Source organism: Bison bison, unplaced genomic scaffold, assembly GCF_000754665.1.
Source record: "Bison bison bison isolate TAMUID 2011002044 unplaced genomic scaffold, Bison_UMD1.0 scf7180017864329, whole genome shotgun sequence".
Lineage (NCBI taxonomy): Eukaryota > Metazoa > Chordata > Mammalia > Artiodactyla > Bovidae > Bison > Bison bison.
In genome coordinates this window covers 4,865,038-4,892,219 of record NW_011494901.1, presented here as the reverse complement: position 1 = coordinate 4,892,219, position 27,182 = coordinate 4,865,038, and the positions used below count along the sequence as shown (strand labels likewise).

The 27,182-nt window shown below is 42.0% G+C and overlaps 1 protein-coding gene across 1 annotated transcript in view; it reads left to right on the top strand.

The window, feature by feature from the left end:
* Window positions 1–27,182, top strand: part of MCCC2 (methylcrotonoyl-CoA carboxylase 2 (beta)) — a 76,923-nt gene that overhangs the window by 31,125 nt on the left and 18,616 nt on the right. Inside the window, exons 7-10 of the mRNA XM_010853570.1 lie at window positions 9,199–9,312; window positions 20,223–20,287; window positions 24,754–24,853; window positions 24,965–25,060. Coding sequence (XP_010851872.1) covers window positions 9,199–9,312; window positions 20,223–20,287; window positions 24,754–24,853; window positions 24,965–25,060 — 375 coding nt within the window. The remainder of the gene's footprint in view (window positions 1–9,198; window positions 9,313–20,222; window positions 20,288–24,753; window positions 24,854–24,964; window positions 25,061–27,182) is intronic.

The window sequence follows — 27,182 nt, the reverse complement described above, 5'->3', positions numbered from 1 at the left end:
TATAAGGGATTTGATTTAGGTCATACCTGAATGGTCTAGTGGTTTTCCCTACTTTCTTCAATTTAAGTCTGAATTTGGCAATAAGGAGTTTGTGATCTGAGCCACAGTCAGCTCCCAGTCTTGTTTTTGCTGACTGTATAGAGCTTCTCCATCTTTGGCTGCAAAGAATATAATCAATCTGATTTCAGTGTTGACCATCTGGTGATGTCCATGTGTAGAGTCTTCTCTTGTGTTGTTGGAAGAGGGTGTTTGCTATGACCAGTGCATTCTCTTGGCAAAACTCTATTAGCCTTTGCCCTGCTTCATTCTGTATTCCAAGGCCAAATTTACCTGTTACTCCAGGTGTTTCTTGACTTCCTACTTTTGCATTCCAGTCTCCTATAATGAAAAGGACATCTTTTTGGGGTGTTAGTTCTAAAAGGTCTTGTAGGTCTTCATAGAATTGTTCAACTTCAGCTTCTTCAGCGTTACTGGTTGGGATGTAGACTTGGATTACTGTGATATTGAGTGGTTTGCCTTGGAAACAAACAGAGATCATTCTGTTGTTTTTGAGATTTCATCCAAGTACTGCATTTTGGACTCTTGTTGACCATGATGGCTACTCCATTTCTTCTAAGGGATTCGTGCCTGCGGTAGTAGATATAATGGTCATCTGAGTTAAACTCACCCATTCCAGTCCATTTCAGTTCGCTGATCCCTAGACTGTCGACGTTCACTCTTGCCGTCTCCTGTTTGACCACTTCCAATTTGCCTTGATTCATGGACCTGACATTCCGGGTTCCTATGCAATATTGCTCTTTACAGCATCGGACCTTGCTTCTATCACCAGTCATATCCACATCTGGGTATTGTTTTTGCTTTGGCTCCATCCCTTCATTCTTTCTGTAGTTATTTCTCCACTGATCTCCAGTAGCATATTGGGCCTCTACTGACCTGGGGAGTTCCTCTTTCAGTATCCTGTCATTTTGCCTTTTCATACTGTTCATGGGGTTCTCAAGGCAAGAACACTGAAGTGGTTTGCCATTCCCTTCTCCAGTGGACCACATTCTGTCAGACCTCTCCACCATGACCTGCCTGTCTTGGGTTGCCCCACGGGCATGGCTTAGTTTCATTGAGTTAGACAAGGCTGTGGTCCTAGTGTGATTAGACTGACTAGTTTTCTGTGAGTATGGTTTCAGTGTGTTTGCCCTCTGAAGCCCTCTTGCAACACCTACCATCTTATTTGGGTTTGTCTTACCTTGGACGTGGGATATCTCTTCACGGCTGCTCCAGCAAAGCGCAGCCGCTGCTCCTTACCTTGAACGAGGGATATCTCCTCACCGCCGCCCCTCCTGACCTTGAACGTGGAATAGCTCCTCCAGGCCCTCCTGCACCCACGCAGCCATCTGAGATGGATGGTGGCATCCATTTTAGATGCTACCTTTTCCAGGAAAACTTCTGAGAATCCCTTACTGGAAGTCATCTTTTCTTCCCCCAACTCCCGTCTGTAACTCTTGCACTTTGCCTTACTAGTGGCATTTATCCCTTTTATCTAGACGTATCCTGACTTATTTCCTTTACTAAACTCTATGCCACTTGGGATTAGAGACGGTATTGGATTATTTACATCCCAACGCATGTATTTGTCTACCTAATAATTTATTAAAAGAGTGAAACCCTTTATGGCTATAAAGTGGTTCTGTTTCTTGTGTTTTAATCATTGGCAGGCAGATTCTTTTACCACTGGGCCATCTGGAAAATCCCATGTTTTATTGTTTACTGTATTTAAGATGTTAGCTTAGATGGATTGTTAAAAACAATCTTTTTTTTTCTTGTATTTTACCACATAAAGCAATCACTATTGTAACCGCAGTTGTGTTATATGCGTGCATTTTGATAGTGAGCTCTATGTGCTGTGCCGTGTCTGACTCTTTGCAGTCCTGTGAACTGAAGCCGGCCAGGCTCCTCTGTCCATGGTATTCTCCAGACAAGAACACTGGAGTGGGTTGCCATATCATTCTCCAGGGGATCTTCCCAGCAGAGGCATCGACCCTCATCTCCTGTGCCTCCTGTACTGACAGGTGGATTCTTTCCCACTGAACAACCTGGGAAGCCCAGTGAGCACTCACTTTCTATGTTGGTTCAATTCCTGTTTTCCTCCCCAAGATTGGTTTTTATTTAATATTATTAACCTTGACCATTTTAAATCCATTTATCCATTTCTAAGAAGTATGTCTCGTACAACGATATCTCTGTATGTCCTATATTTTGCAGCTGTAAAGATGTGACTAGATTCCTACAGATCTTCCAGATCCAATAATTTTGTTTCTGGACTCGAGAAAAAACAGTTAACTAGATACACTCTGTATTCTCTCCTGTTTCATTTTTCCTTACTTTCTCATAGGTTTTAGGACCCCTGATTTGTTTTTGAAGTTTAAAGACTTGGCATATTGGTGTCCATTAGTGTTTAATTTCTTTTGTGGCTCCCGCGTTGCTGACTTTTTAAGTGTGAGACTTCCAGTTCTCTTCAGAAGTGGGATCTTGGTGTTTCTTTTCTTCGGATCTTACATTACCATTAATTTTTATAGTCTAGTGAGAGTCTAGTCTGGACTGATCTTTGCTCTGATGCATTAATTCTCTTCCTTGTTTTACTGTGATCCTTACTACACCAGCAACAAATGTTTCTGTTTTTATTAACAGTTTATTTCTTCTGATTCAGGCATTATTCACCTAGCCGTGCTAGTTGCAGCTCCTCGGGCCTTTCTTCCTTTTTTCTTCTTTGTATTTCTGCCCATTCTTCTTTTTGGAGATGTACCTGAAATTATTCTCAAATGTCCTTACTTTCCTCTGTTTCTTACCATTTCCTTCTTATCCCCTTTGGCTTAGCTTATTTTTGTAATTTATTTTTGGTTCAGACCTTGGTAAATGTTTGGAGGGTCTTAGGATAAACACTGAGTATTATTTTTGAAATGCACTTGAACTTGCTTATGAAACCAGACAGGGTCAGGGGTAGAAGAAACCACTCTGTTTGATTGTTTTGAAGTTCTCTGATAAAAAGCTTGGAGCAGAAGCGGAATGTTCTGGGTAAGGTGGATTTTTTGTTTTCTATGTACATTTTGTCCTATCCACTGGGCACAGATAAGCATGCATGTTCTAGGATCAACAGTGTGATCAGATGGTTTAGTTGATAATATTCTTAAATTCTAGACAGCTATTGACTTGATATGTGTATATTATGGCTTTTATTTTTTTAATGGTAACTCTTTAGGTGCCTTATGCTCAGTCATGTCCTACTCTTTGTGACTCCATGGAGTGTAGCCTGCCAGGCTCCTCTGTCCATGGGATTTTCCGGGCAAAAATACTGGAGTGTGTTGCCATTTCCTTCTCCAGGGGATCTTCCCCACCCAAGGATAGAAGCAAATAGTGTGATACAGGCAGTATTTGCTTTCTGCATTACTTTGAAAGGAAAAAGGAATAAGATGAGAGATTAAAAAAAATATATAGTTTAATGGCTTTTCCATCAAGCAGCTGAAAATCTCTGTCCCCAAGTTCTGTTACATTTATCAGAGAGAGCCTTTGAACTGCATGGTCTTCTGCAATTTTTCAGTGGAAAGATGGAGGTCTAAGGTTCACACAGCTTCTCAGAATTAGATGTAAAACCTCTTGACTTCATCTCAGAGACCCCGTCCACAGGGCAGGCTGCTGACCTACAATATGTAATTTGTTTTTGGTGCAGTGACAACCAGTCTCTGTTTGTGCAGACAAAGCCTGGAGGGTAATGCAGGTTTGTCTAAAGTTTTTCCAGCCTCTTCCCTCTGTTCTTTAGCCTCTCGTTTCCTTTCTTTGACAGCGTTTGCTGTGCTGCCCGCGGCGGTGATGACGAGGATTGTTGCTGTCAGTTACACATCATTCTTAGCCTCCTCGCTGTTTTCTTGCTCTGGATTCCAGTTTTTGAGTCGCCATGGCCCTGCTGACCCTGCAGGAGGGGTCTCTTGGTTTGTCTGTGTCACAGAGCAGGCCCACCTCAAAGGTGAAGGAGTGGACAGTGGCCTCTCCGTGGAGCTGGCGGGAGGTCTCGTGTTCTCATGCAGATGAGGGGCGCTGTGACGTCTCTGCTGACACAGTGCCTGGGCTGTGTCACCCACACAGCCAAAGCTATGCTGAGTGTGGCCCGAGCGGCTTATGGCCACAGAGCTTCCTTATGTCCTTTTAGTGTCCTCTTGGTAGAGAAAGCAGCAGAATCTCCTTTCTGGGGTTCTGGATCCCTTGTTCAGTGTGGCCCAGTGTAAGGTCTTCACTACACTCTGGACAAATGCTTCGGGGCCTGGAAAGTCCTCAGTGCTGTTTGGGCCCTGGGGTCCCCATGCTCTGTGAGAAATAGCGGTAGGCACAGAGGCAGAACTCTCAGTGCATGCTCACTCTATTTGTGAGTGAGTGAAGGACTCAGAATTAAATACAGAAGAGGAGATTGTGTGACACTGGTGACTTCGCTGTGTTCTTTTATTTCTATTTTCAGAATTTGCTTTAGCGATATTAAGTTTGTGTTGGATGCTTAGAACTAGAATAGCCTCTCTTTCTTATTGATGAAAAATGTGAGGATATTGATTCTTATGTACTTAGTCACTCTAACTCTTGTGCTTTGTTTTAATTTTATAAGTTTTATAGAAAAGTAATTTATTGAGGTATATTTCACATACTATACAATTTACTCATTTAATATGTATAATTCAGTGGTTTTTAGGATATTTACAGGGTTGAATCAACTTTAAACAACTTTAAATGACTTTAAAACAACTTTAAATGACTCCAGAAGGAAATACCACACCCATTGGCAGTTAATCTCATTTTTTAACTTAGTCCCTCCAGGTAACCTATGGATGTGCCTCTTCTGGACATTTTGTATAGATGGAATTGCACAGTAAGTGGTCTTTTGTGACTGGTTTCTTTCACTTAGCGTAATGGCTTCACCGTTTATCCCTGTCTTTCCCTTGGTTTCTCATCACTCTCTGGGGTGGTACAGAGTGCTAGTGCTGGTCTGGCTCCCACCTCTGGACTAGAGGAGCAGTTCACAGACACTTAAAGAGCAACAGCAACAAAGCACTTCAAACTCGGGTTATCCCAGGTCTTCAGATGTGCCTCAGTTGCAGTCACATGCTGCTGCTGCTGCTGCTAAGTCGCATCAGTCGTGTCCGACTCTGTGCGACCCCAGAGACGGCAGCCCACCAGGCTCCCCTGTCCCTGGGATTCTCCAGGCAAGAACACTGGAGTGGGTTGCCATTTCCTTCTCCAATGCATGAAAGTGAAAAGCGAAAGTGAAGTCGCTCAGTTGTGTCCGACTCTTAGTGACCCCCATGGACTGCAGCCTACCAGGCTCCTCCATCCGTGGGATTTTCCAGGCAAGAGTACTGCAGTGGGGTGCCATTGCCTTCTCTGCAGTCACATGAGGGAGATGGTTTTTGATCTCTGTATTAGTTCTCCATTACTGCAGAACAAATTATCCCCAAACATAGCAGTTTAAAACAACAATGCTTATTGTCTTGCAGTTTCTATGGATTCAGGGTCTGAGCACAGCTTAGCTGGATCTTGGAGCTCTCCTCTTAGCTGGATCACGTGACTGACTGCATCCTCTCAAGGCTCCACCCCGTATCACTGGCTGATGGCAGGATTCGGTCCTCTGCAGGCCTTTCTTAGTTCCTTTTGAGCTGTTGTATGTTCTTTCCTACTGTGTGCCTCTCCATACAGCACATCACAGCATGTCAGCTGCTGCATTAGAGTTTGCAAGCAGGTGGGCAAGAGAGAGGCCAGCAAGACACAAGACATTGTCTCTCATACCCTGGGCACAGCAGTGACGTCCCATCACTCACCATATTCCATTTGTTAGAGGCATATCACCAGACCCACCACACACTCAAGGCAATGGGATCATACAGGACGTGAATACCAAGAGTCTAGGATGATGAAGCGGGGTAGGGGGTGTTTTAGAAGTTGCCTGCCACACTATCCCACTCATTACTAAGCAAAGGTCTTCTCTATACGTTTGTGATGTCTTCTCTGGCTTTGGAGAAGTGGATTGTTGATTTCCTTGATTATAGAGCTTCTGCAGAGAAAAGGCATCTGAAGTGTTCTTTGTTTTAGTTTTTCAGTCTCTCAGTCGTGTCTGACTCTTTGTGACCCCATGGACTACAGCATGCCAGGCTTCCCTGTCCTTCCCTGTCTCTCAGTTTGCTCAAACTCATGTTCATTGAGTTGCTGATGCCACCTAACCATCTTATCTTCTGTCGCCCCCTTCTCCTCCTGCCCTCAATCTTTCAAGCATCAAGGTGTTTTCCAACAAGTTGGCTCTTGGCATCAGATGGTCAAAATATTGGAGCTTCAGCTTCACCATCAGTCCTTCCAATGAATAGTCAGGGTTGATTTCCTTTAGGATTCACTGGTTTGATCACCTTGCTGTCCAAGGTGTCTCAAGAGTCTTCTCCAACACCACAGTTCAAAAGCATCAATTCTTTGGCATTCAGCTTTCTTCACAGTCCAACTCTCACATCCACACATGACCACTGGAAAAACCATAGCCTTGACTAGATGGACCTTTGTTGGCAAAGTAATATCCCTGCTTTTCAATATGCTATCTAGGTTGGTCATAACTTTCCTTCCGAGGAGTAAGTGTCTTTTAATTTCATGGCTGCAACCACCATCTGCAGTGATTTTGGAGCCCCCAAAAATAAAGTCTGACACTGTTTCCACTGTTTCCCCATCTATTTCCCGTGAAGTGATGGGACCGGATGCCATGATCTTAGTTATATGTATACATATATCTCCTCCTTTTTGGCCTCCCTCCCACACCTCCTGTCCCACTTCTCTAGGTCGTCACAGAGCTCAGCTGAGCTCCCTGTGCTATGCAGCAGCTTACCACTAGCTTTTTTTATACCATTTTACGCATGGGTAATGTATGTATGTTGATGCTACTCTATCAATTCGTCCCGCCCTCCCCTCTCCTCCACCCCCCATGTCTGTTTTATCTGCATTTCTATTCCTTCCCTGCAAAGAAGTTTATTAGTACCATTTGCCTCAGATTTTTAAAGAATTTATTTATCTACAATATCCCTTTCAAAATATCGTATTGATAGACCTGTTGGTTATTTGCATGTATTTGCTATTATAAACATTGCTATGATGAATATTTCTTTGTACTCATGGGCAAGAGTTTTTCTAGCCATAGATATTTTAAAACAAACTTCTGCAGGGAGGTGGGGCAGGGGCAGGGGGAGAAACAGGTGAGGGAGATTAAGAGGTACAAACTTCCAGTTGAAAATGAGTCATGGGTATGAAATGTACAGTGTGCGGAGTATAGTCAGGAATTATGTGCTGTCTTTATATGGTGACAGACTGTGGCTGGACTTATTGTGGTGATCATTTTGACATGTATAGTGATATCAAATCCCTCTGTCATATTACAGTAACTAACATAGTGTTTAGGTTGATTATACTTCAAAACCAACCAACCAAACAAACAAACCCATAGAAAAAGAGATCAGATTTATAGTTACCAGAGACAAGGGATTGGGCAGAAAGGGAACTGGATGACAGTGGTCAAAAAGTACAAACTTATAAGATAAATAAGTAATGTGATATAATGTGCAATATGAATAATATAATTAAGGCTATTCTATGTTATGTGTGAAAGCTGTTCAGAGTAAATCCTAAGAGGTTTTTTCATCATAAGAAAAACATTTTTCTTCCATTTTAAAAATTTTAGGGATTTCCCTGGCAGTCCATGGCTCAGACTCCATGCTTCCATTGCAGGGGTCATGGGTTTGATTCCTGGTCAGGGAACTAAGAATGCCATACACGGCATGGTGCAGCAAAAAACAAAGTTATGTCTAAATGGGATGGTGGGTATTTTCTAAAGCTACTAAGATAATCTTTCATGATCCATGTAAGTCAAATCATTATGCTGTACACCTTAAACTTAGGCAACACTGTATGTCAATTATATTCCAATAAAACTGAAAGAAAAAGACTTCTCAGTGACTGATAAGCAAACAAGCAAAAGAGTAAGTGATAAACATTTCTGTTATATATTGACAAAGAAATGTTACAGCTATTTTTAATAACATTACATGAAATAGGAGAAAATGCCTTTTGTGACAGCCGTCTAAATAGAAGGCAGCACATGAGTTAACATGACAGCCATCTACATAGAAAATGTTAAATCATGCTGCCTTTTGCTTTTGGATTAATAATAGTGTGGCTTTTTTGTTTTCCAAAGTAGGTATTTATATGACTAGAAGGAAAACTGATGGAATATTGGAATTAGTAAAACTACTTTCATATGGTAATTTAGGAAAATATTCACTACATACTTCTCTTATTTTTCTTCGTGGTAGTATTTATTCCTATCTAGGACTAATCAGCAAAACCTATATTTATTATTTGTATCATACTAATCTCTAAGCAAGAATTTTTTAAAAACTTTTATCATGGAAAATTTCAAGCACCCACAAAAGTAGAAAAATAGTACTGTGAACCCTCAAGTATGCATCACCCAGCTTCAACACAACTGACTTTCTTTTGAGCAAGATTTTCAATTGTGATGCTAACATTCGTTTTATATTTAGAAAGTCTTACATTCAGGGTAACACAAAATTAACATTGCTCATTTGGAGAATTATTTCAGTATTCATATGAGGTAAGTGGCAATTGTTTAGAGAACTTATTATTGCTATTATTAGATATAAAAGTTGTCCTTTTAATATAATTTTGCTAATTTATGGGTTGATTGTGAGTTTCTTCTCTCCATTAGTTTCTCAGTGTAATGGTGTGTTTGGCCAGTCTTCCATTTGACAGGGAGGTTGTCCACAAGCTTTGTAAAAGTGTGACCTAAGCCCTTCAAAATGTTTTGATACAAAAGTTAGGTAACAGTTCTAAACGCTTAGAGAACTCCATTTTAAAAATGAAACACAAGGAGTTCCCTGGTCACCTAGTGGTTAAGATTCCAAGCTTTTCTGCCATGACCTGGGTTTAATCCCTGGTCAGGAACTGAGATCCTGCAAGCCACACAGCGTAGACAAAAACCCAAAAAACCAAAAAATAAAAACAAAGACAACATAGGGACAAGCTAGTAACATGCCCTGGTACTGTTTGTGGAACTGTAGATCCAGAGAGTGTGTAATTCACTGTTCGAGCTGTACTGCATGAGTTTCCTGTGTGCTTGGATTCCAGATAGCAGTGGTCATGGGCTCCTGCACAGCAGGAGGAGCTTACGTGCCTGCAATGGCTGATGAAAACATCATCGTCCGCAAGCAGGGTACCATTTTCTTGGGTGGACCTCCCTTGGTAAGAACCTGCCTGTTCGTTTCTTTTTGGTAAGAACATAGTCTTGCTTGCTTGCTTGAAGTAAAATATACATAATGTAAAATATACCATTCTGACCATGTTTAAGTATACAGTGCTCTGGCATTAAGTATAGTCACTTTGTTGTACAGCTGTCACTACCGTCCATCTCCCGAACGTTCTCATCTTCCCCAGCTGAAACTCTGTACCTATTAAACACTAACTCCCTATTCCCTGCCTTCTTCACTACCCCGCAAACCATGATTCTACTTTGTCTATGAATTTGACTACTTTCGGAACCTCATTTAAATGGATCCTATAATATCTGTCCTTCTGTGTTTGCCATATTTCACTTAGGAAAATGCCCTCAAGATTTGTCCATGTTGTAACATGTGTCAGAATTTCCTTCCTTTTAAAGGCTGAATAATATTGCAGTGTACATGTATATACCACATTTTGTCTATTTGTCCTTCAATAGACTTCTGGGTTGCCTCCACTTCGGGGCTATTTGGAATAATGCTGCTGTGACCATGTGTAAATGTCTGTGTGAGCCCCTGCTTTCATTTCTTCTTCTTTCATTTCTTATATGTTCAGAAGTGGGATTGCTGAGCCATGTGGTAACTCTGTATCTAAATTTTTGAGGAATTACTTCATTCCTCTTTATAGCTGAGTGATATTTCATTGTATGGATAGGCTGTATTTTGTTTATGCATTTATTGGTTGATAGACATTTGGGTTGTTTCCACTGTCAAAGGTACTAAAATATAAACCATTTTCCTTTCTTCTGTGATCTGTCTAGCAGTTGTGTTTTTATTCGCTGTTTCATGACGTTGCACCCCCCACTGCTGCTCCAGGCATCTCTGCTTCCCATGGGCCCACTATGACCCCAAAGTTGTGCCATCTCCATGTGAAAATGTGCTTGGTACCCGGGTGGAGATGGGCAAAAGGCTAGCCCTTAGCCCCCCTCCTCCCCTCAAGTGGCCTGTTGGTGAGCACATCTCAGCACTGCCTAGCCCAGGTCTGTGATGGGCTACCATGATCCTCCCAGAGACACCATGGGGTGCACGCCTGACCTATGACCCTGCTCCTGAGCCAGAGCCCCACTGGGGACAGATGGAACAGTCGCTGGTCAGGGGCAGGGAAGAGAAGGTAGGGCAAGACCCAGGGCACAGGCACCAGTCAGCCAGGAAGCAGGGAGCAGAGGGGAGGAGGACTGCACAAGAGCAGAGGCTGTAAACCTTAACACATATGCTCCATTGTCCCATCAGACTTCATTACAGAAAACAGCTTCAGAGATAAAATTGTTTAGACTTGCACCAGGGTACCCCAGTGAGCATTAAACTCCGAGCACAGGACTCTTCTGAGAGTGGGACACTGTGTACCCTCACTGGCCACCTGCCTGTGAAGTAGGCACTGGGGACTGGATTATGTTATCCCTGGTTTTTCCTTACTTCCCATTTGACCATCTCCATTACTGTGAGTGCCGTGTCCAGCAGGGCAGGTGAGAAAGACTTGCGACAGGGGCGGGTGCGTAATGAAAAGACAGACACATATCATTTGGCAAGCGGCGAATCGGGGGTCCTCCTGCTCCCCATGGCAGGAAGACAAAATGGCTCCTTTCAGCCCGCACTTTTATTGGTAGAAGTCACATGAGATCATTAGGGAATAGCTATACTGGGGAGTTTGATCAGTGCACCATAATGAGGGAGTCAAGTTAAAGCTTTGCTTTTGATCAGGAGTGACTTGTTTTGTTTCCATGGGGACGGACGCAGTGGCAGGCAGTGAAGTGGAGCAGGGAGCACGTTCCGCCCCAAGTATGTCTGGTCGGCGTGCTTATTAGGACAATCACGAGGGCGCAGTTTGCCGCACCCTCGAGTCATGGGGCAGGTTCTGGTCTCTGCTCTGCCAGGCTGCAGCATCTCCCCCTTTTTGTTTTGATTGCAAGACTATCATGGTCAGTCCAGAATAATAATATAGGGCTCTTTCTGTGTTAAATTTGGGGGTACCCCGTTAGGATCTGGGAACCAATGGGAATCGTTGGTCCAAACTGTAGGGGAAGTGTCAGTCCACGTTAAGGGTCTAGCTAATGGAGGGTCTGGAACATAAGTCCAATACAAATCGGCATCTGCCCCAGTTACTGGAGAAGGCGATGGCACCCCACTCCAGTACTTTTGCCTGGAAAATCCCATGGACGGAGGAGCCTGGTAGGCTGCAGTCCATGGGGTTGCTAAGGGTCAGACACGACTGAGCGACTTCACTTTCACTTTTCACTTTCATGCATTGGAGAAGGAAATGGCAACCCACTCCAGTGTTCTTGCCTGGAGAATCCCAGGGACAGGGGAGCCTGGTGGGCTGCCATCTATGGGGTCACACAGAGTCACGACTGAAGTGACTTAGCAGCAGCAGCCCCAGTTACAGCACAGGAGACCAATGCCACCATAGCCAGCAGCATGGTCTCGGGAGCCTTAGTCAGGTGTTTGAGTGTGCAAGAGCATCTGTTCACTCTTTTGACTGCGGCTCTTCAGTTGTCCGCAAGTCATAGGTGGTGCCTGAGGAGTGCGTGGTTGTCCTTCTTGCTTGGGGCTGTGGGGGGGGGGCGGGGCTCAGGGCGCAGTCCGCCAGGTGCAGCCTCTGGACTTTCTGTGTCACCATCGCCATGCTCACTGTGGGATCCCACATCTCCCATGGTGCAAATGGGGGATCCATGGTAAAGCTTGATGCACCTGCTTCGTATCTAACCAGGGCCTTGACCTGTTGAGACACAACCATATCCTCCTCCCCATGTTAGTAGGGGGGTTGGTCCTTTCCATGGACTACCTTCTGGCACCTTCCACCAGACCTGTGGGTATCACACTGAAGGAGTATGTGAATGGTGTTTCTCATGTGCGGTTGATTTTTGGTCATCTGTTGTGAAAAAATTTAAGGTTAGGAGAGCTAGACGTAGATGTGCAGGTGGAGATTTCCCTGCTATTCCCCCTTTCTGTTTTAAAAGTTGTCTTTTAAGAGCATAACGTGCTCATTCAACAATAACTTGGCCAGTTGGATTATATGGGATGCCTGTAGAATGACTAATAGGCCAGAGAGAGCAACAGGCTGTAAAAGCTTTACGGGTGTAAGTTGGCCTGTTGTCAGTTTTAAGTTTCTTTGGGATGCCCATATGAGCGGAAGCTGAGCAGAAGCCCAAAGCATATGAGAATAAGTATCAGTAGAAACACGAAGGTAGCTAAGGTGTCCAAACTCAGGAAAATGGGTTACATCCTTCTGCCAAATTTCATTTGGAGTAACCCCTGGAGGGTTAACTCCAGGTGATGGAGGTTGGTAAGCACTGACTTGTTAACAGGAAGGACAGGCTTGAATAATTTGTGTTGCTTGGGATTTAGTAACGTTAAACTGATGTCTAAGGGAATGGCAGATTGATAAAGAAGTTGATGAAACTGGTAAGCCTGCTTAAAAATGGGCATCATTAGAAGGTCAGCCTGAGAATTGCCAAGGGTGAGAGGCCCCAGGAGAGGGGAGTGAGCTTGAATATGTGTAATAAAGAAAGGAAAGGAATGGGAGCGAATGGCTTTTTGAAGTTGGAGAAATAGGAGGAATAAGTCCTCAGAATTAACATGTTTAATTTTTGTAGTCTCAGTAGACTTGGTCATTCCAACCACGTAGGCAGAGTCACTAACAATATTAATAGAGGTCTTTAGAAACAAGTACTGTAATTTCTGTTACTAGGTCCACCTGCTGAGCCGAGGTGTGGGGAGTTACTAGAGTTTCTCACTCCTCAGGGTCAGTAATGCCTGCTTTGCCATTGTTAGAGCCATCTGTAAAATAAGTAGGAGCGCCTGGGATAGGCGTGGCCTTGGTGACTCTGGGCCACACAAAGGGAGTTAGGGAAATAAATTGTAATAATTTATGTGCAGGAGGGTGATTGTCTAAAATGCCCACAAAAGCAGTGAGGGCAACCTGCCATGATAAGCAAGTCTGTCAAAGATGCTGTTGTTGAGTTTTGTCAAATGGAACATGAGTAGTTTGAGGATCAAAGCCAGTTAACTGGCAGGTATGCTTTCTTTCTTGTATAATTAAATTAGACACAAGGGTAAGGTACGTCATCTGAGTTTTGCCCTCCTGAGAATGTGCCAACAGCCATTCTATGATGCCAAAGGTGGGCTGTTCTTGAAATAGAACTCCTGTAGGGGCTTCTGAAGAAGCTACGACAATGAAGAGAATAGGATGATCATCATGAATATGATTAAGTTGAGCATTTTGAATGGCAATATTTACTATACCGAGTTCCTTTTTAGCTTGTGGCGTCAGAGTCTGAGGAGAAGAAAGGGCTGAGTCCCCTTTAAGGGTCTCAAAGAGGTGTGTAAGTGAACTGGTAGGAATGCACAAAGCAGGGCACAACCAATGAATATCTCCTAAAAGCTTCTGAAAATCATTGAATGTTTTGAGATTGTCGCATCTAATGGATACCTTTTGGGGTATAATGGTATGTTCTGAAACCCAATAACCTAAATAGGAAAAGGGAGCTGTTTTTTAAATTTTTGGGGGGGCTACATGTAGTCCCCATCATTTAAGATCGTGTTGAACTTGGTGAAAAAGTGGGTTTAGGAGAGACTTCCGGGGCAGCTAAGAGTATGTCATCCATATAGTGAATGATGGAGGCTTGAGGACAGAGGGATTGAGCTCCCTCCAGAGCGCTAGCCACGTATTGTTGCCATAGCGTCATCATCCCCTGAGGCAACATTTTCTATTGGTACCATTTCATGGGGGCTGGTTGGTTAATACTAGGTACTGAAAAGGCAAATTTTTCTTTGTCTTGTGGAGCTAAGAGGATTGTATAAAAACAGTCTTTAAGATCCAGAACTACAATTGGCCAATCTTGAGGTATGGCCAAAGGGGATGAGTCTGGGCTGCAAGGCCTCCATGGGTTGCACTACAGCATTAATAGCTCGAAGATCATGAAGCAGCCTCCATTTGCCTGATGTTTTTAGGGACTGTGACAACTGGAGTATTCCAAGGACTAGTACTTTCCTCTGTGTCCTGCTTGAAACTGTTCTTCTACCAAGGCTTGTAAATGCGTAAGTTTCTCCTTTGCCAGAGGCCATTGATCCACCCAAACAGGTTTAGATGTCAGCCACGTTAGAGGTGTGGCATGTGGTGGTGGAGAAATGTCAGTGACCTTCATTAAAAATTTTTATATAGTAGCTCTTTTCTTTCCAGTTTGGGTTGAATAGGTAAAGGAGAAGGATCTCCCTGTAAATTTTTTCCTAGCCCTTTTCTCTGTTGTTACCCCATTCTCATCATCATATGATGTGCCTTTCCCTTGTTGGAGAGAACTAGGTGCCATTGGGCAAGTCGTTTGTCGGGCCCTAGGCAAGGAAGAATTGCTGAACTCTGAGCAAGTTGTTGGGATTCTTCCAAACCTGAGATTTTTTCCTGGGGTTCAGTCAAGGGCCAGTCATCTGGCCATTGACGAGAAATAATGATGGAAAAGTCAGCTCCAGTATCTAAGAGATTAGATAAGGTTTTTCCTTGAATTTTAACCTTACAAGTGGGCAGATCTGAGAGTATTTGTTGAGTAAAGCACACTACTTGATCACCAGTGCTCCCAAATCCTTGTTTTCCTCTGGTGATAGGATTATAATTGTTAGGGGCATGGTAAGGCAAGAGAAGGAGCTGAGCAGTTCGTTGACCTTGAAGAATGACATGGGATGAGCGGGAAAGAGCCATTACTTTAATTTCTCCCAAGTAGTCTAGGTCAATAAGGCCAGGAAGAATTTGGAGGCCCTTGGGAGTAAGGCCACTTCTGCCCAGAATGAGTCCTATAGTCCCCAGTGGAATGGGGCCTCAGATCCCAGTAGGGATTGCTGCAGGGGGTCTGATTCATTAATCTGAACAGTTACTCTGGTTGGGAGGTCCAATGCAGCACTTCCACTGGTAGCAGCTGGGAGGCTGGAGATAGGCTGCAGGGTGTGCTGGAGATCCTCACCAGCTGTGTCCCATCATTTGTGGGGCCCGGGGCTGGCCCCGTTGGCTGTTTCCTGGCTGTAAAGGGGAACCGTTCTTACGAAATTCTGATCTGTGGTGATTAGCCCAGTGATTGCCTTTCTGGCATTGAGGACACAGTCCCGGTGTTTTATTGTTACAAGTGGGTGGAGGTATTGTAATACCTGTTTTAGATCGGGAACAGCAATCCTTTTTCATATGTCCAGGCTTTTCACATTGAAAACATTTGGCAGGGGAAGAGCTAAAATTATTTTTAAAGGCAGCACAAATTGCTTGAGCTAGCACGGTTTGTTTGTGAGCCTGTGTACCAATATTCTGACATGCTCGAACAAAATCTGCAAGGCTGACATTTTGATGAAGAGGGTTAAGGGCAGCCTTGCAATCTTCATTGGCATTTTCATAGGCTAATTGTTTTAACAAAATGTCCTCCACTGTAGGACTATTAATTTGACAGTGGAGAGCAGATGAGAGCCAGTCTACAAATTCAGTGAGTCGTCTCCAGGTCTCTGTAAAATTTTGACCGGTGAACCGGTAGGCTTGTCAGGGTCTGATGCTGTCTGCCACGCCCTTCGGCAACATTTGGTGACCTGTTGATACGCTTCCACCACTGTACCTTCATAAGTCAGTTGGGCTGTTGGACTGGTATGTTGCCCTGTGCCTATGAGCATTTCAAAAGTAAGATTATGTCCAGTGGCCAAATTGGTATGGGCTTGCTCTTGGCACAACTCAGTATAAGAGGCAAAAAACTGTAAATATCGGGGACCACTTAAAGCTGCTTTGGCTAACATTTTAACATTGTAAGGAGAACTTCTTCCAGGGAAACAAATTTCCAACAGTTCCTGTGTTAAGGGGAATTAGCCCCATTCAACCTAACACTAGATTTTAGTTCCTTTAAAACACTGATGTCAAAAGTTTCATGGGTTGCAATAACCTGAGTGGGATTATTGGCATCGGGTCTGTAATTAATAGGGAAAGCAAGATGGTCCTCAATGTTTAAAGCACACGTATGAAGGGTGGAGGCCATGGCAGGCTGAAATTGAGTCAGCGGCTTGTCCTCCCAAGACATTTCTGGATCCAGTGGAAGTGGCAGTGGTGGAAAATCATCCTCAAGTTTAGGTGGCAAAGGGGTGGAAGGGTAAGCAAGAGTCGCTTCTGGGGACACTGCCTTCTGGCATGATTTCTCAGTCTGAAAAGGGTATAGGACCGAGCACACTAGCCCCAGGTTGCAAATACCATCACGAGTATGCGATCCCCTCTCCTGTGTGCTGGTTTCAAATTCTCTCCCACTCATTCCCAATTTTCAATATCTAGAGTGCCTTCTTCTGGAAACCAAGGATTATATTTAACCACCTCTGACTTCCCTGGTGGCTCAGACGGTAAAGCGTCTGCCTACAATGTGGGAAACCGGGGTTCAATCCCTGGGTTGGGCAGATCTCTTGGAGAAGGAAATGGCACCCCATTCCAGTATTTTTGCCTGGAAAATCCCATGGACAGAGAAGCCTGGTAGACTACAGTCCATGGGGTTGCAAAGGGTCGGACACGACTGAGTGACTTCACTTTCACTTTCACTTAGCAATCTCTGGAGGAGGTGCCTCAAAAGCTGGAGATAATGTTTCTCAGCTTTATTCAAATCATTCCCCATTGTTACCCTGACTTTGTAAGACAACAAGGGACTTTCCACCCTTAGAGTCTGAGGGCCTGGCCATGATCCAGGCGCCTCACTTTCACTTTTTTCTTCACTTTCACGTCTTCACTTTCTTCACGTCTTCACTTCACTTTTCTTCACTTTTTTCTTCACGTCTTCACTTCAGTTTTTTCCCTCGGGGGAATTCTTCCCAATTTCAGGTCCCTGTTTGGGCGCCACCTGCCACGTCCAGCACAACGGGTGAGAAAGTCCTGAAACGGGGGCCGGTGCATAATGAAAAGTCAGACACATAATTGGGCAAGCAGGGAATCAGGGGGTCCTCCTGCTCCCCATGGCAGGAAGACAAAATGTCTCCTTTCAGCCCGCACTTTTATTGGTAGAAGTCACATGAGATCATTAGGGAATAGCTATACTGGGGGGTTTGATCAGCACACCATAAAGAGGGAGTCAAGTTAAGGCTCTGCTGTTGATCAGGAACATCTTGTTTTGTTTCCATGGGGACGGACGCAGGGGCAGGCAGTGAATCGGAGCAGCAAGCACGTCCTGCCCCAAGTATGTGCATTTGGTATGCTTACTAGGACAATCACGAGGGCGCAGTTTGCTGCACCCTTGAGTCATGGGGCAGTTTCTGGTCTGTGCTCCACCAGGCTGCAACAGCGAGTTTCAGGAAAGCAGCGGTCACCCTGCAGTGTTTATGCCACGACTTGATCCTAGATTTCAGAGGGATAAACAGAGGGTGGGTAAAGACACAGATAGTTAGTACAAATTACAAGGAAACATCCCACTGTGTATGTATAATCCAAGAATATTAAAGAGGTAAACAGAATAATGCCAAGGAAATTCTAAAGGTACAGTAAACCCACAGTGGAGTATTATTCAGCCGTAAAAAGGAATGAAGTTCTGACACATCCTACAACATGGATACACCTTGAAAACACTGAGCCAGACACAAAAGGACGAATATTGTATGGTTCCATTTCTATGAAATATGTAGAACAGGCAGATTCATAGAGACAGAAGGTAGGTTAGCGGTTGCCAGGGTCTAGGGTGGGGGTGTGTGGGTAGGAATGCTTCTTTTGAGAGTGATGGAAGGTTCTGAGGTTGGGTGGTGGTGGGGATCACACAACCTTGTTAATATGATAAAGAACACTGAATTGTATTCTTTTAAATGGTGAATTTTCTGGTACATGAATTATATCTTACAAAGGAAGTTTATTGCTTCAAAAGTTTATCTTGGTTTTGGAATACTAACACAAGTTTATTAAAAAGAGTATGTTAAAAGATCTTATGCTTCATGTTAATTTTCAATAACTTTTTTATGGAGGATCAGGTAAGCCTGAAAAACTACCATTTCAGATGTAGTAAAAGTCTCAAGGCTTCATTCCAAAAGCCTGCAGAATAATACTAAATATTATTCTTTAATATCTCTCTAGCTATATTCATAGCGATTGTTGGTTAATTTACTATGTATAGTAAATTTTCCTGGGTAGTCTTGTTTATTTTTTATTAGAGAATGAGTACAGATATGACTAGAATTTAAAACATCTTTTTGGGAATAAGGCATTATCATAATATGGATATAATGCTGTTTTTGAGAGAGGATTTTGTCAGCATCAACATCACAGTGTCTGTTCAGTGGATTCAGATTTAACTTATACCTTGGAAAAAAGCAACCTGGCCACTGAAGTCTGCAGTTCTGTTAGAGAACTGAACCCTGTTCCGTAGTCTGCCATCAAAAGGCCATGTTTATAGGTAGAAAAAAAGCAGCAGCAGCCTCAGCTGTTGGAGAATTCTAAATTTTGATGCTTGTTTTACTGAAAATTGAGAAAAGGCTTTGCAGACAAGGTTTTGAAGGAGCTGTTTTGTTGTCCTATCTTCTATTGTCCAAGCTTGTTATTTAATAGAATGAGCTATTTTCTTTTTCTCTTAAACTTTTATCAAATTTTTATATATGTCACAGTTTCAGTCATGTGTAAGTGTTTCAGTAAATATTAACTGATGACAAATTTTATTTTTTCATCTGGTATTAGTTCCCTGAAAATGAGTATCATTTATCAGCTATTTATTAGTTTTTAAATATCCAGACACCTTTGTAACTAGTTATTGTCTGGACTGAATGTTATTTTATACTGAATTTTTTGGGAAGAAGAGAATCAAGAATTTAGTTCTGGGGGTGGAATATTTGGAGGTAAAAAATTTAATTACTTCTCCCTGTAGAATAATATTTAAGACAGAGCTTTTGATGTAGTGAATAAGTCATTCCTATGCTGTGTTTTAGATTAATGTTCATTATTCTAATAAAAGCCTTTTAAAAAATTACTTGGAGAAAAAGAAATAAATCAACCAACTCAAAGAAGTAGGAATCAATAAACGATTTCTAAGGGACCAGGTTGGCATTTAGCCTTAAATCATTTTTCTTGTTAAAACTTCTCAGACTATAATTAAGACAGTCTTAATTTATTACTTAACATTTCTTTCTTTTTGGTCATATTCTCATGAATCTTAGATGTGGGTAATCATGGAGATTTTTTTCCCCCATCTTAAAGATACTATACCTTTAAGAGTTTGTTTTTGATAGTCACTGGAATTATTTACCAAAGATGAAAAAAAAAAATAGTGTTACTCCAGTACATTTATTGAGTGTCCAAAGATGAATAAATCACAATTTCTGCCATCCAGGAACTCACAGTATAGAAAAGATGAGAGAGACACACGCAAATTAGTGAAATACAGTCTGGCAAGTGCCATTGGAGGTGTGAGTGGAATATGCTCGAACCACAGATGAGCAAGCATTGCTCTGTTAATACCATGCAGCGTCATTAATGGTTTAAAGGCCTGGGCAGATCAGGGAAAGCCCCATAGAGCAGGTAGGGCTTGAACAATAAGTGGGGATTCATTGGGTGGATGAGAGGAAGAAGGGAGCCCAGGTAGTGGGAACAGCTTATGCACAGATACAAAGGCTTTAAGGTGCATGTGGAGGCAGAATAAAGTAGGGGACGGAGCGTGCTTTCAAGCCAGGAATGTCTGGGTTCAAGTCAGTTTCTGTCCCTTGCTTGGGGGCTATGGGCAAGTTCCTTAGTGACTCTGGGTTCGCATTTCTTGTCTGTAGACTAGAGGCAATATTATCCAGGTGGGTTAAATGAGAAACAAAATATGTAGTTCTGTGAAAGAAAGAATGGTAGATATAGCCACGTTAGGGAATGTATGGGAAGGCATTTTAATAACTCTGATGGACAAAACTCACCTTTGACTTTTATCTTTGTTGTAGGTTAAAGCAGCCACTGGAGAAGAGGTGTCAGCTGAGGATCTTGGAGGGGCTGATCTTCACTGCAGGTGAAACAGAAGCAGTTGTTTCTTCCCAGGATTGATTGTCATTTATCTGTTTAAAAGAAATTTTAAATTATTTTTTCCAAGTGTTAAACTTGCCAGATCAAACCAGTTTACTTATTCTAGATCTGCAGTTTTGGGGTTCAGTTCTTTAGTGTTCCATTTCTAAGCAAGAACATCAGCTTTTTATTATAGCCTAGAAAGACTGGAGAGACAGAGTTATCATTTGTTTAACAAATACTCATTGAACACCTGTTACGGACCAGGCACTGTTTAGGTATTCAAGGTAGTAAGATAGACATTGTCTTTGATCTCAAGCTTATAGTCTAGTCAGGGAGGTTTGTTTCACCTCCTTCAAAATAGTACATAAATGTGTATACATGATAAGGGCCACAAAAAAAGAAGTATAGGGAAGGCATATAGAAGGTAGAGCTAAGCCAGTGGCGTGCAGGCATTATGACATTGCTTAATTAACACTTGTTAAGTGGAGGACAGGGTGCTGGATGGTGAGCCATGATTCAACAATAGACCATAAGAGAATCTGAAATAGAGAAGTTTATTAGTCATAGGTCCTGGAGAAATTATACAGCACACCTTGAGGGACCACATGAGGTGGTCAAGCCAGGCTGCCCAGAGATGAGACAGGACCTGGGGTACATGTTTTTATTAGGGTTGATGATTGGAGTGCTTTGGGGTCCCCTGACTAGGGCCAGATTGGTCAATCAAACCAGAAGATTGGGGCTAGTGTTAAGTTCCTTGGAGACTGTATATAAGCATGCAGGCCGTGAGAGGCAGTGCAGACTGTTGATCATAAGGGCTGTTGGGGAAGTCATTGAGAACTTACATTTGCTCGTGACTGAGCGGCTACCTAGGTCTTGCTTGAGGAGCCTGTGTCCATTCAAGGTCCCTGCAGGCTGCATGGAATGCTGAGGAATAGCTTAGCTAAATGCTCAATAAGAGGTAAACACTTAGCTTGTTCTCTGAGAAGAGAAAATATCCTGCTTTGTGGCATCTGCCAATCCATATTTGTGGTATAAATTATCCCACAATGCCTGATTTTAAGCTACCAGTGGGACAACACTGGTTATGGCATCAGGAAGAGATACATACAATTGGCTCTTGTGAGTCAGGCATGAGCCAGCTCCATTACATCACCGGTTGGCCCATTTCAGGTTAAAGTTCAGGAGTAAGAATACCACCATCTACCTCCTAGAATTTCATGAGGATTAAATGAGATATTATGTGTAAATTGCTTGAAACAATACCCACTTTAAACTGCTGCTGCTAAGTCGCTTCAGTTGTGTCCGACTCTGTGCAACCCCAGAGACAGCAGCCCACCAGGCTCCTCTGTCCACGGGATTCTCCAGGCAAGAACACTGGAGTGGGTTGCCATTTCCTTCTCCAGTGCATGAAAGTGAAAAGTGAAAGTGAAGTCACTCAGTCGTGTCCGACTCTTAGCGACCCCATGGACTGCAGCCCACCAGGCTCCTCCGTCCATGGGATTTTCCAGGCAAGAGTACTGGAGTGGGGTGCCATTGCCTTCTCCCACTTTAAACTAAGTACCTATAAATGTTAACTGCCATTATTATCATGTTTATCATCATAATAGTATTCTTATGAGCAATGAGGAAATCATTGAAGAGTATTAAGGAGAGATGTACTATTATCAAATCTTTCATTAGAAAAATCCCTCCGGTTGCTAGACAGAAGATGCTTAGTAGGTTGGCAAGAGTGTATGAGGGACCAGTTGGATGGTTCTATCAATAGCATAGGCACTGCTGTCTTAGATGGTTATGGTGGTGGTGAAGGTAGGAAGGGAGTAATCACATTTGTGCTCTATTTTAGAGGTAGAATTGAGGGATTTGTTGATGGATTTCATATATGGGGCACAGGAAAGTGAGGTAATGAAGATAATGACATGAAATGGTTTTATTCCCTGAGTCTGGGAGGGAATAAAATGTTGGTCAAGTGTTGGGAGGGGTCAAGTGTTGCTAAGTTAGAGATGCTCCAGGCATCCAAGTAGAGATGCTGAGTAGGCAGTTAACTATAAGTGTCTGGAGCCCAGATCAGTGCTTGAGAACCATCAGCACAGAGGTGGAATTTAAACCATGGGACTAGATAAGTCCACCTTGAGCTGAGTGTAGATAAGGAACAGGGCCTAGGACTAGACTTTATAGAACCCAGGCATAAGTGGCAGGTAGATTTAATCATTGAGCTCAGTGGCCTGGGAGGTGCAGTAAACCTTTCTTTGCTCTGCCATACCGCAAACCAGCAGGTGGCTGTAGGAACAGTCTAGTGAGTGGGAGAAGGAAAATATGTACAACGTTTCCACTCTCCTATCAAAGAACACTGCCATGCCTTTTGAAGAGCTGGCTAAGGGACCTACCTCTGCCTCAGTTTTCCATTCACTCCTTTCTCACTGAGCACTTACTGTGGATAGATGGATTATACTAAGTGTTATGAGTAACGCAGAAGAATTTTAGGCCTAGTCCTTGCCCTCAAGGATTTATAATTTAATTAGGCGGATAAATGAATGAACTAAAAAACAATTACAGAGCGAATATGCTAGCTTGCGTCCAGTTAGGGAGTTTGGGATTGATGTGCATGCACTACTATATTTAAAATGGATAACCAGTAAGGACCTACTGTGTAGCACAGGGAACTCAGCTCAATGTTATATAACAACCTAAATGGGAAAAGAATTTGAAAAAGAATTGATATATACATGTGTATAACTGAGTCACTTTGTTGTATACCTGAAACTAACACAGCCTGTTGATCAGCTACTCCAGTATAAAGTCAAAAGGTGAAAAAGTTAGGGGTGTAGATTCTAGGATGCATCTTCCATTTGCCTCACTTGTTACCCTTGTGACTAGACAAACTACTAAACTTCCCGGAGCCTCATTTCCTCATGAGTGAAATGGAGATGTGAATTGTTTCTGCCTCACAGCACACTGTCTGTGGCATCCTAAGCGCTCTATTACTGCCAGCTATTATCATTAATAATAGCTTGTTTAAAGTCATGTGGATTAGGTGGTAATGGCTTTTTTCGGGAACAGTGTCATAAAATTTACTAGTCACAAGTTGCTTTGGTTCTCTCTGTTACTATAAATAAATACATACTTGTACATAACGATTTGTCATCCTTAGTAGGTAATTTGACACAAGGCTTTACATAATACAGTGTCTCATCAAAAGTTTCTCTTTCCTACTATTTTGGTACATACTAGGCAGTTTTTAAAAGAAGACATTTTATTTTAAATATTTACTGATTGGGAAGCAATCTCTTCTATTTCTCTTTGTTTACTGAGTTGCTATAGTGTAGATAGAAGTCAGCAAATGCAGCTGGTATTATGTGTGAAATGTTTGAAAGATATGGTCAGTTGTAAAATGCCTTATTAAGTTGATGAAACTGAAGGATACATGGTCCCTGCTCTTACTGAGGAACACCCAAGCCCAAAGTGGACGGGACATGAGACCACCGTGAGAGCCCTAGTCTGGACATAGCTCCTGAGGATTTGGTGTTTTCCTTAGACAAGACATCAAAATTTAGACTATGGCAGCTTAGTCTCTGCTTATTTGTTGCTGTTTAATCACTTTGTCGTGTCTGACTCTTTGCTACCCTGTGGAGTAGCCCACCAGTCTCCTCAGTCCATGGAATTCTCCAGGCAAGAATACCGGAGTGGGTTGCCGTTTCCTTCTCCAAATCTTTGCTTATAAAATAAACTAAAATTCTATTCTTTTCAGGTATATATTTTTGCCTGACTCTATAGTTCTTCTTAAAATATTGCATTAGAAAGTCATAGCCATACATCTACAAGTGAAATAACAAGCCATCTAAGAACCAGAGTATGCCCAGGCTTCATTCACATTGAACTTGAAATGAGAAGGACTTCCATGGCCCTTACCACAGTGCCACGTTATCAGTTATTTTCACCATTGATCTGAGGGACAATGTCTTCAAGACTTTGTGTGTGCTACCTGCGACAGCTGACTCTGGGGGTGTAACTTGATAAGGGAGGCCTCAGCAATCTCTCAGAAATGGGAAGTCACAGTTGGCATCTTCACAGTTGATGAAGATAGTGAGGTTGTGATCATCTTTACAGTTGATGAAGGTACACAGTTGTACCTCAGTGAGTCTTGTCGTTGTTGGCAACTACATCACAAAAGTGGGCCAGCTGAGGTTGAAATACATCATATGCAGTTTTATCTGTGGTGTATGGGATGAGCATCAAATAGAAGTTCTTGCCAGTAAGGCCCTGTGGTCTACTAAAAGAAAGTCAGGATTGAGAAACATAAGGTGAGGGTTCTTACGCAGCTACTGGCGGTCCTAGGGCAAGGTATATAACTTCTGTGTACCTCAGTTTTCCCTGTTCGTAAATCCTTAGACGAGAGAAGATTCTTGGGGTTTAAGGTATTTAATTATTTTTCTTTCCCCTGTTCTGATTATTTTAGTGTGCTTTACTCTGTAGAAAGTCTGGAGTAAGTGACTACTACGCTTTGGATGATAATCATGCCCTTCACTTAGCTAGGAAGATTGTGAGGAGTCTAAATTATCAGAAGAAAATGGATGTGAGTTGAATTTGTTCTTATATTTTTTTATTTTTCCAATGCATTTTGGCTTATGTCACCTTGAAATAATATCTTTAAACAGGCTAATGTTGTTATTCTGTATTTCTGCAGGTTACCATTGAGCCTTCTGAAGATCCTTTATTTCCTGCTGATGAATTGTATGGAATAGTTGGTGCCAACCTTAAGAGGAACTTTGATGTCCGAGAGGTGTGTAAAGTGGAACTGTGAGCTATAAGCTATGCTGTCATAGTTTAAGGCATGTGTTTAAACTTCGTGTGAACTAGTAAGCTGTATGTATCCGTTTTCAAAGCTGAAGTCTGTTTTATATATGGGACATAAAAGGGAAAAGATACCTTACTAAAAGAAAAAAGGGGGAACACCTCTTAATTATCAGCAAGTTTTCCCTGCACGATGCCTAAGCTTGCTTTGTTCATATTTAGTGCTCTGTATTCCTGTGGACATGAGGAAAGATGTAGGGCAACACTATAATTTCCAGCTGTTTCTTTTTTGGGTTCTTATTTCGGGAAATGGATGGAATGTCAGTAAGTTGTTGAAAGAAAAAACATACCCTTTGAGATCAATAGGACATGAACAAAGGATTAGACTTCTGATTACAGTTGAAGATGTTGCTATGGTTACAGATGGTCTTCCACGGTCTAGGTCGACAGTTTTTAGTGCTTGCATACAGCATGTAATCTTCTCTGGCAGAATAGTTTTTAAGTTAGGAAATTGTCCTAATAGCAGATTCTGTGCCTTTAATATTTTGTTATGTTTCCCCTTGACTATAAAACTATTATGTACTAATCGTGAAAAATATAGAAAATACAGAAAAACAAAAATCGCTTGGAATTCCACCGTCTAGAGAAAGCAGCCAGTATTTGGTATTTTGGCTTAATGTGTGTGTGTACATTTTCATGTAGTTCAGATAGTATATACATATATTCCAGGAGTGGAAATCAATGCTTAAATTATAAACATTTCCCCATTATTGAAAAGTTCTTCATGAAACATTTTTTTGTAGCTAGGTCCTCATTCTTATGCTAGTACTTGGTGACGTGGCAGGCACTCAGTAAATCAATTTTTGGAAGAATTGATTAATGTAATATCCAACTTATGGATGTGAGCAATTATTTATTTAGGAAATACCCTATTATTGTTAGAGAGTCTTAAATCCTGGATTTTAATGAAGCTTCAACTGTTACTTCACTTTGGCAAGGTAACTTAGTTAACTATACATTTTAAAATTAGGTTTTTGATTTGACTTCTCAGTTAATTACAGACATAGAGAAAAAAATGGTATTTACAGGGATGCTGTCCCTGAAAAATGAGTTGTTTTAATAGTCAAGTTTTCTAGATGGTGAAGGATTCATTCTTTCAAGCATAATCACGTTTTTCATATATTTGACAGTATTTATTGCATGCTTTTTCTGTGAAGATACTATTTCAGGAACCAAGGGTAGAGAAATAAACAAAACAGATGCAAATCCATGCCTTCGTGGTAGTTCATCTTTTTTTTTTTAAACAGTATTTCAATTTCATCCTCAGTTCATTTCAGTTCAGTCGCTCAGTCGTGTCTGACTCTTTGCGACCCCATGAATCGCAGCACGCCAGGCCTCCCTGTCCATCACCAACTCCCGGAGTTTACTCAGACTCACGTCCATCGAGTCAGTGATGCCATCTTAACTGGTATCTTTTTATAAAGATAGACCTCTGCCTTCTTAAATTGTATCCTAGCTTCTTCATGTTCATCACTGTGATGATAATTTATTATATTTTTCTGTAATAGCAAATAAGCCTTGTTTGGAGATATTAGTATATGGAGCTGTGGGACTGCATTGGGATATTAACTGAAAAACCCAGTTCTGGTCCTTGTTTCCCTAGTCAGTGGTATTGAGATTGAACCTCTGAGCATTGATTTCCACTCCTACAAATAGGGATAATATCATGTGATATGTCTGTTTCCTAAAGTTTACTTCTTTGGGAAGATGAGTTAGTATATTTTATGTGGTTAAATGAGCTTCATCATAAAGCAGATAGAAGGGAGTTTCACATTAATTGGCCCCAGGTTTCTCTGACCTTGAGTGATTTTATTTTTGTATGGAAGAATGGTTGTTGTTATATGTTTGTTTTTCAAAAGGTGTAATTTTAGAACTCCATAGCCCTTAGACAACTGTTATATCCCCATTATATTATTGGACCTTTTCAGGAAAATAACTAAAACATAATTCAAAGTAAGTTATTCACTCATTTTTCAGCCTTTGCATCTTGTAAAATATGTCTTTGATTGACATGGTAAGGAGGGAAAAGGAAGTTTGAACTGGACTGAAAA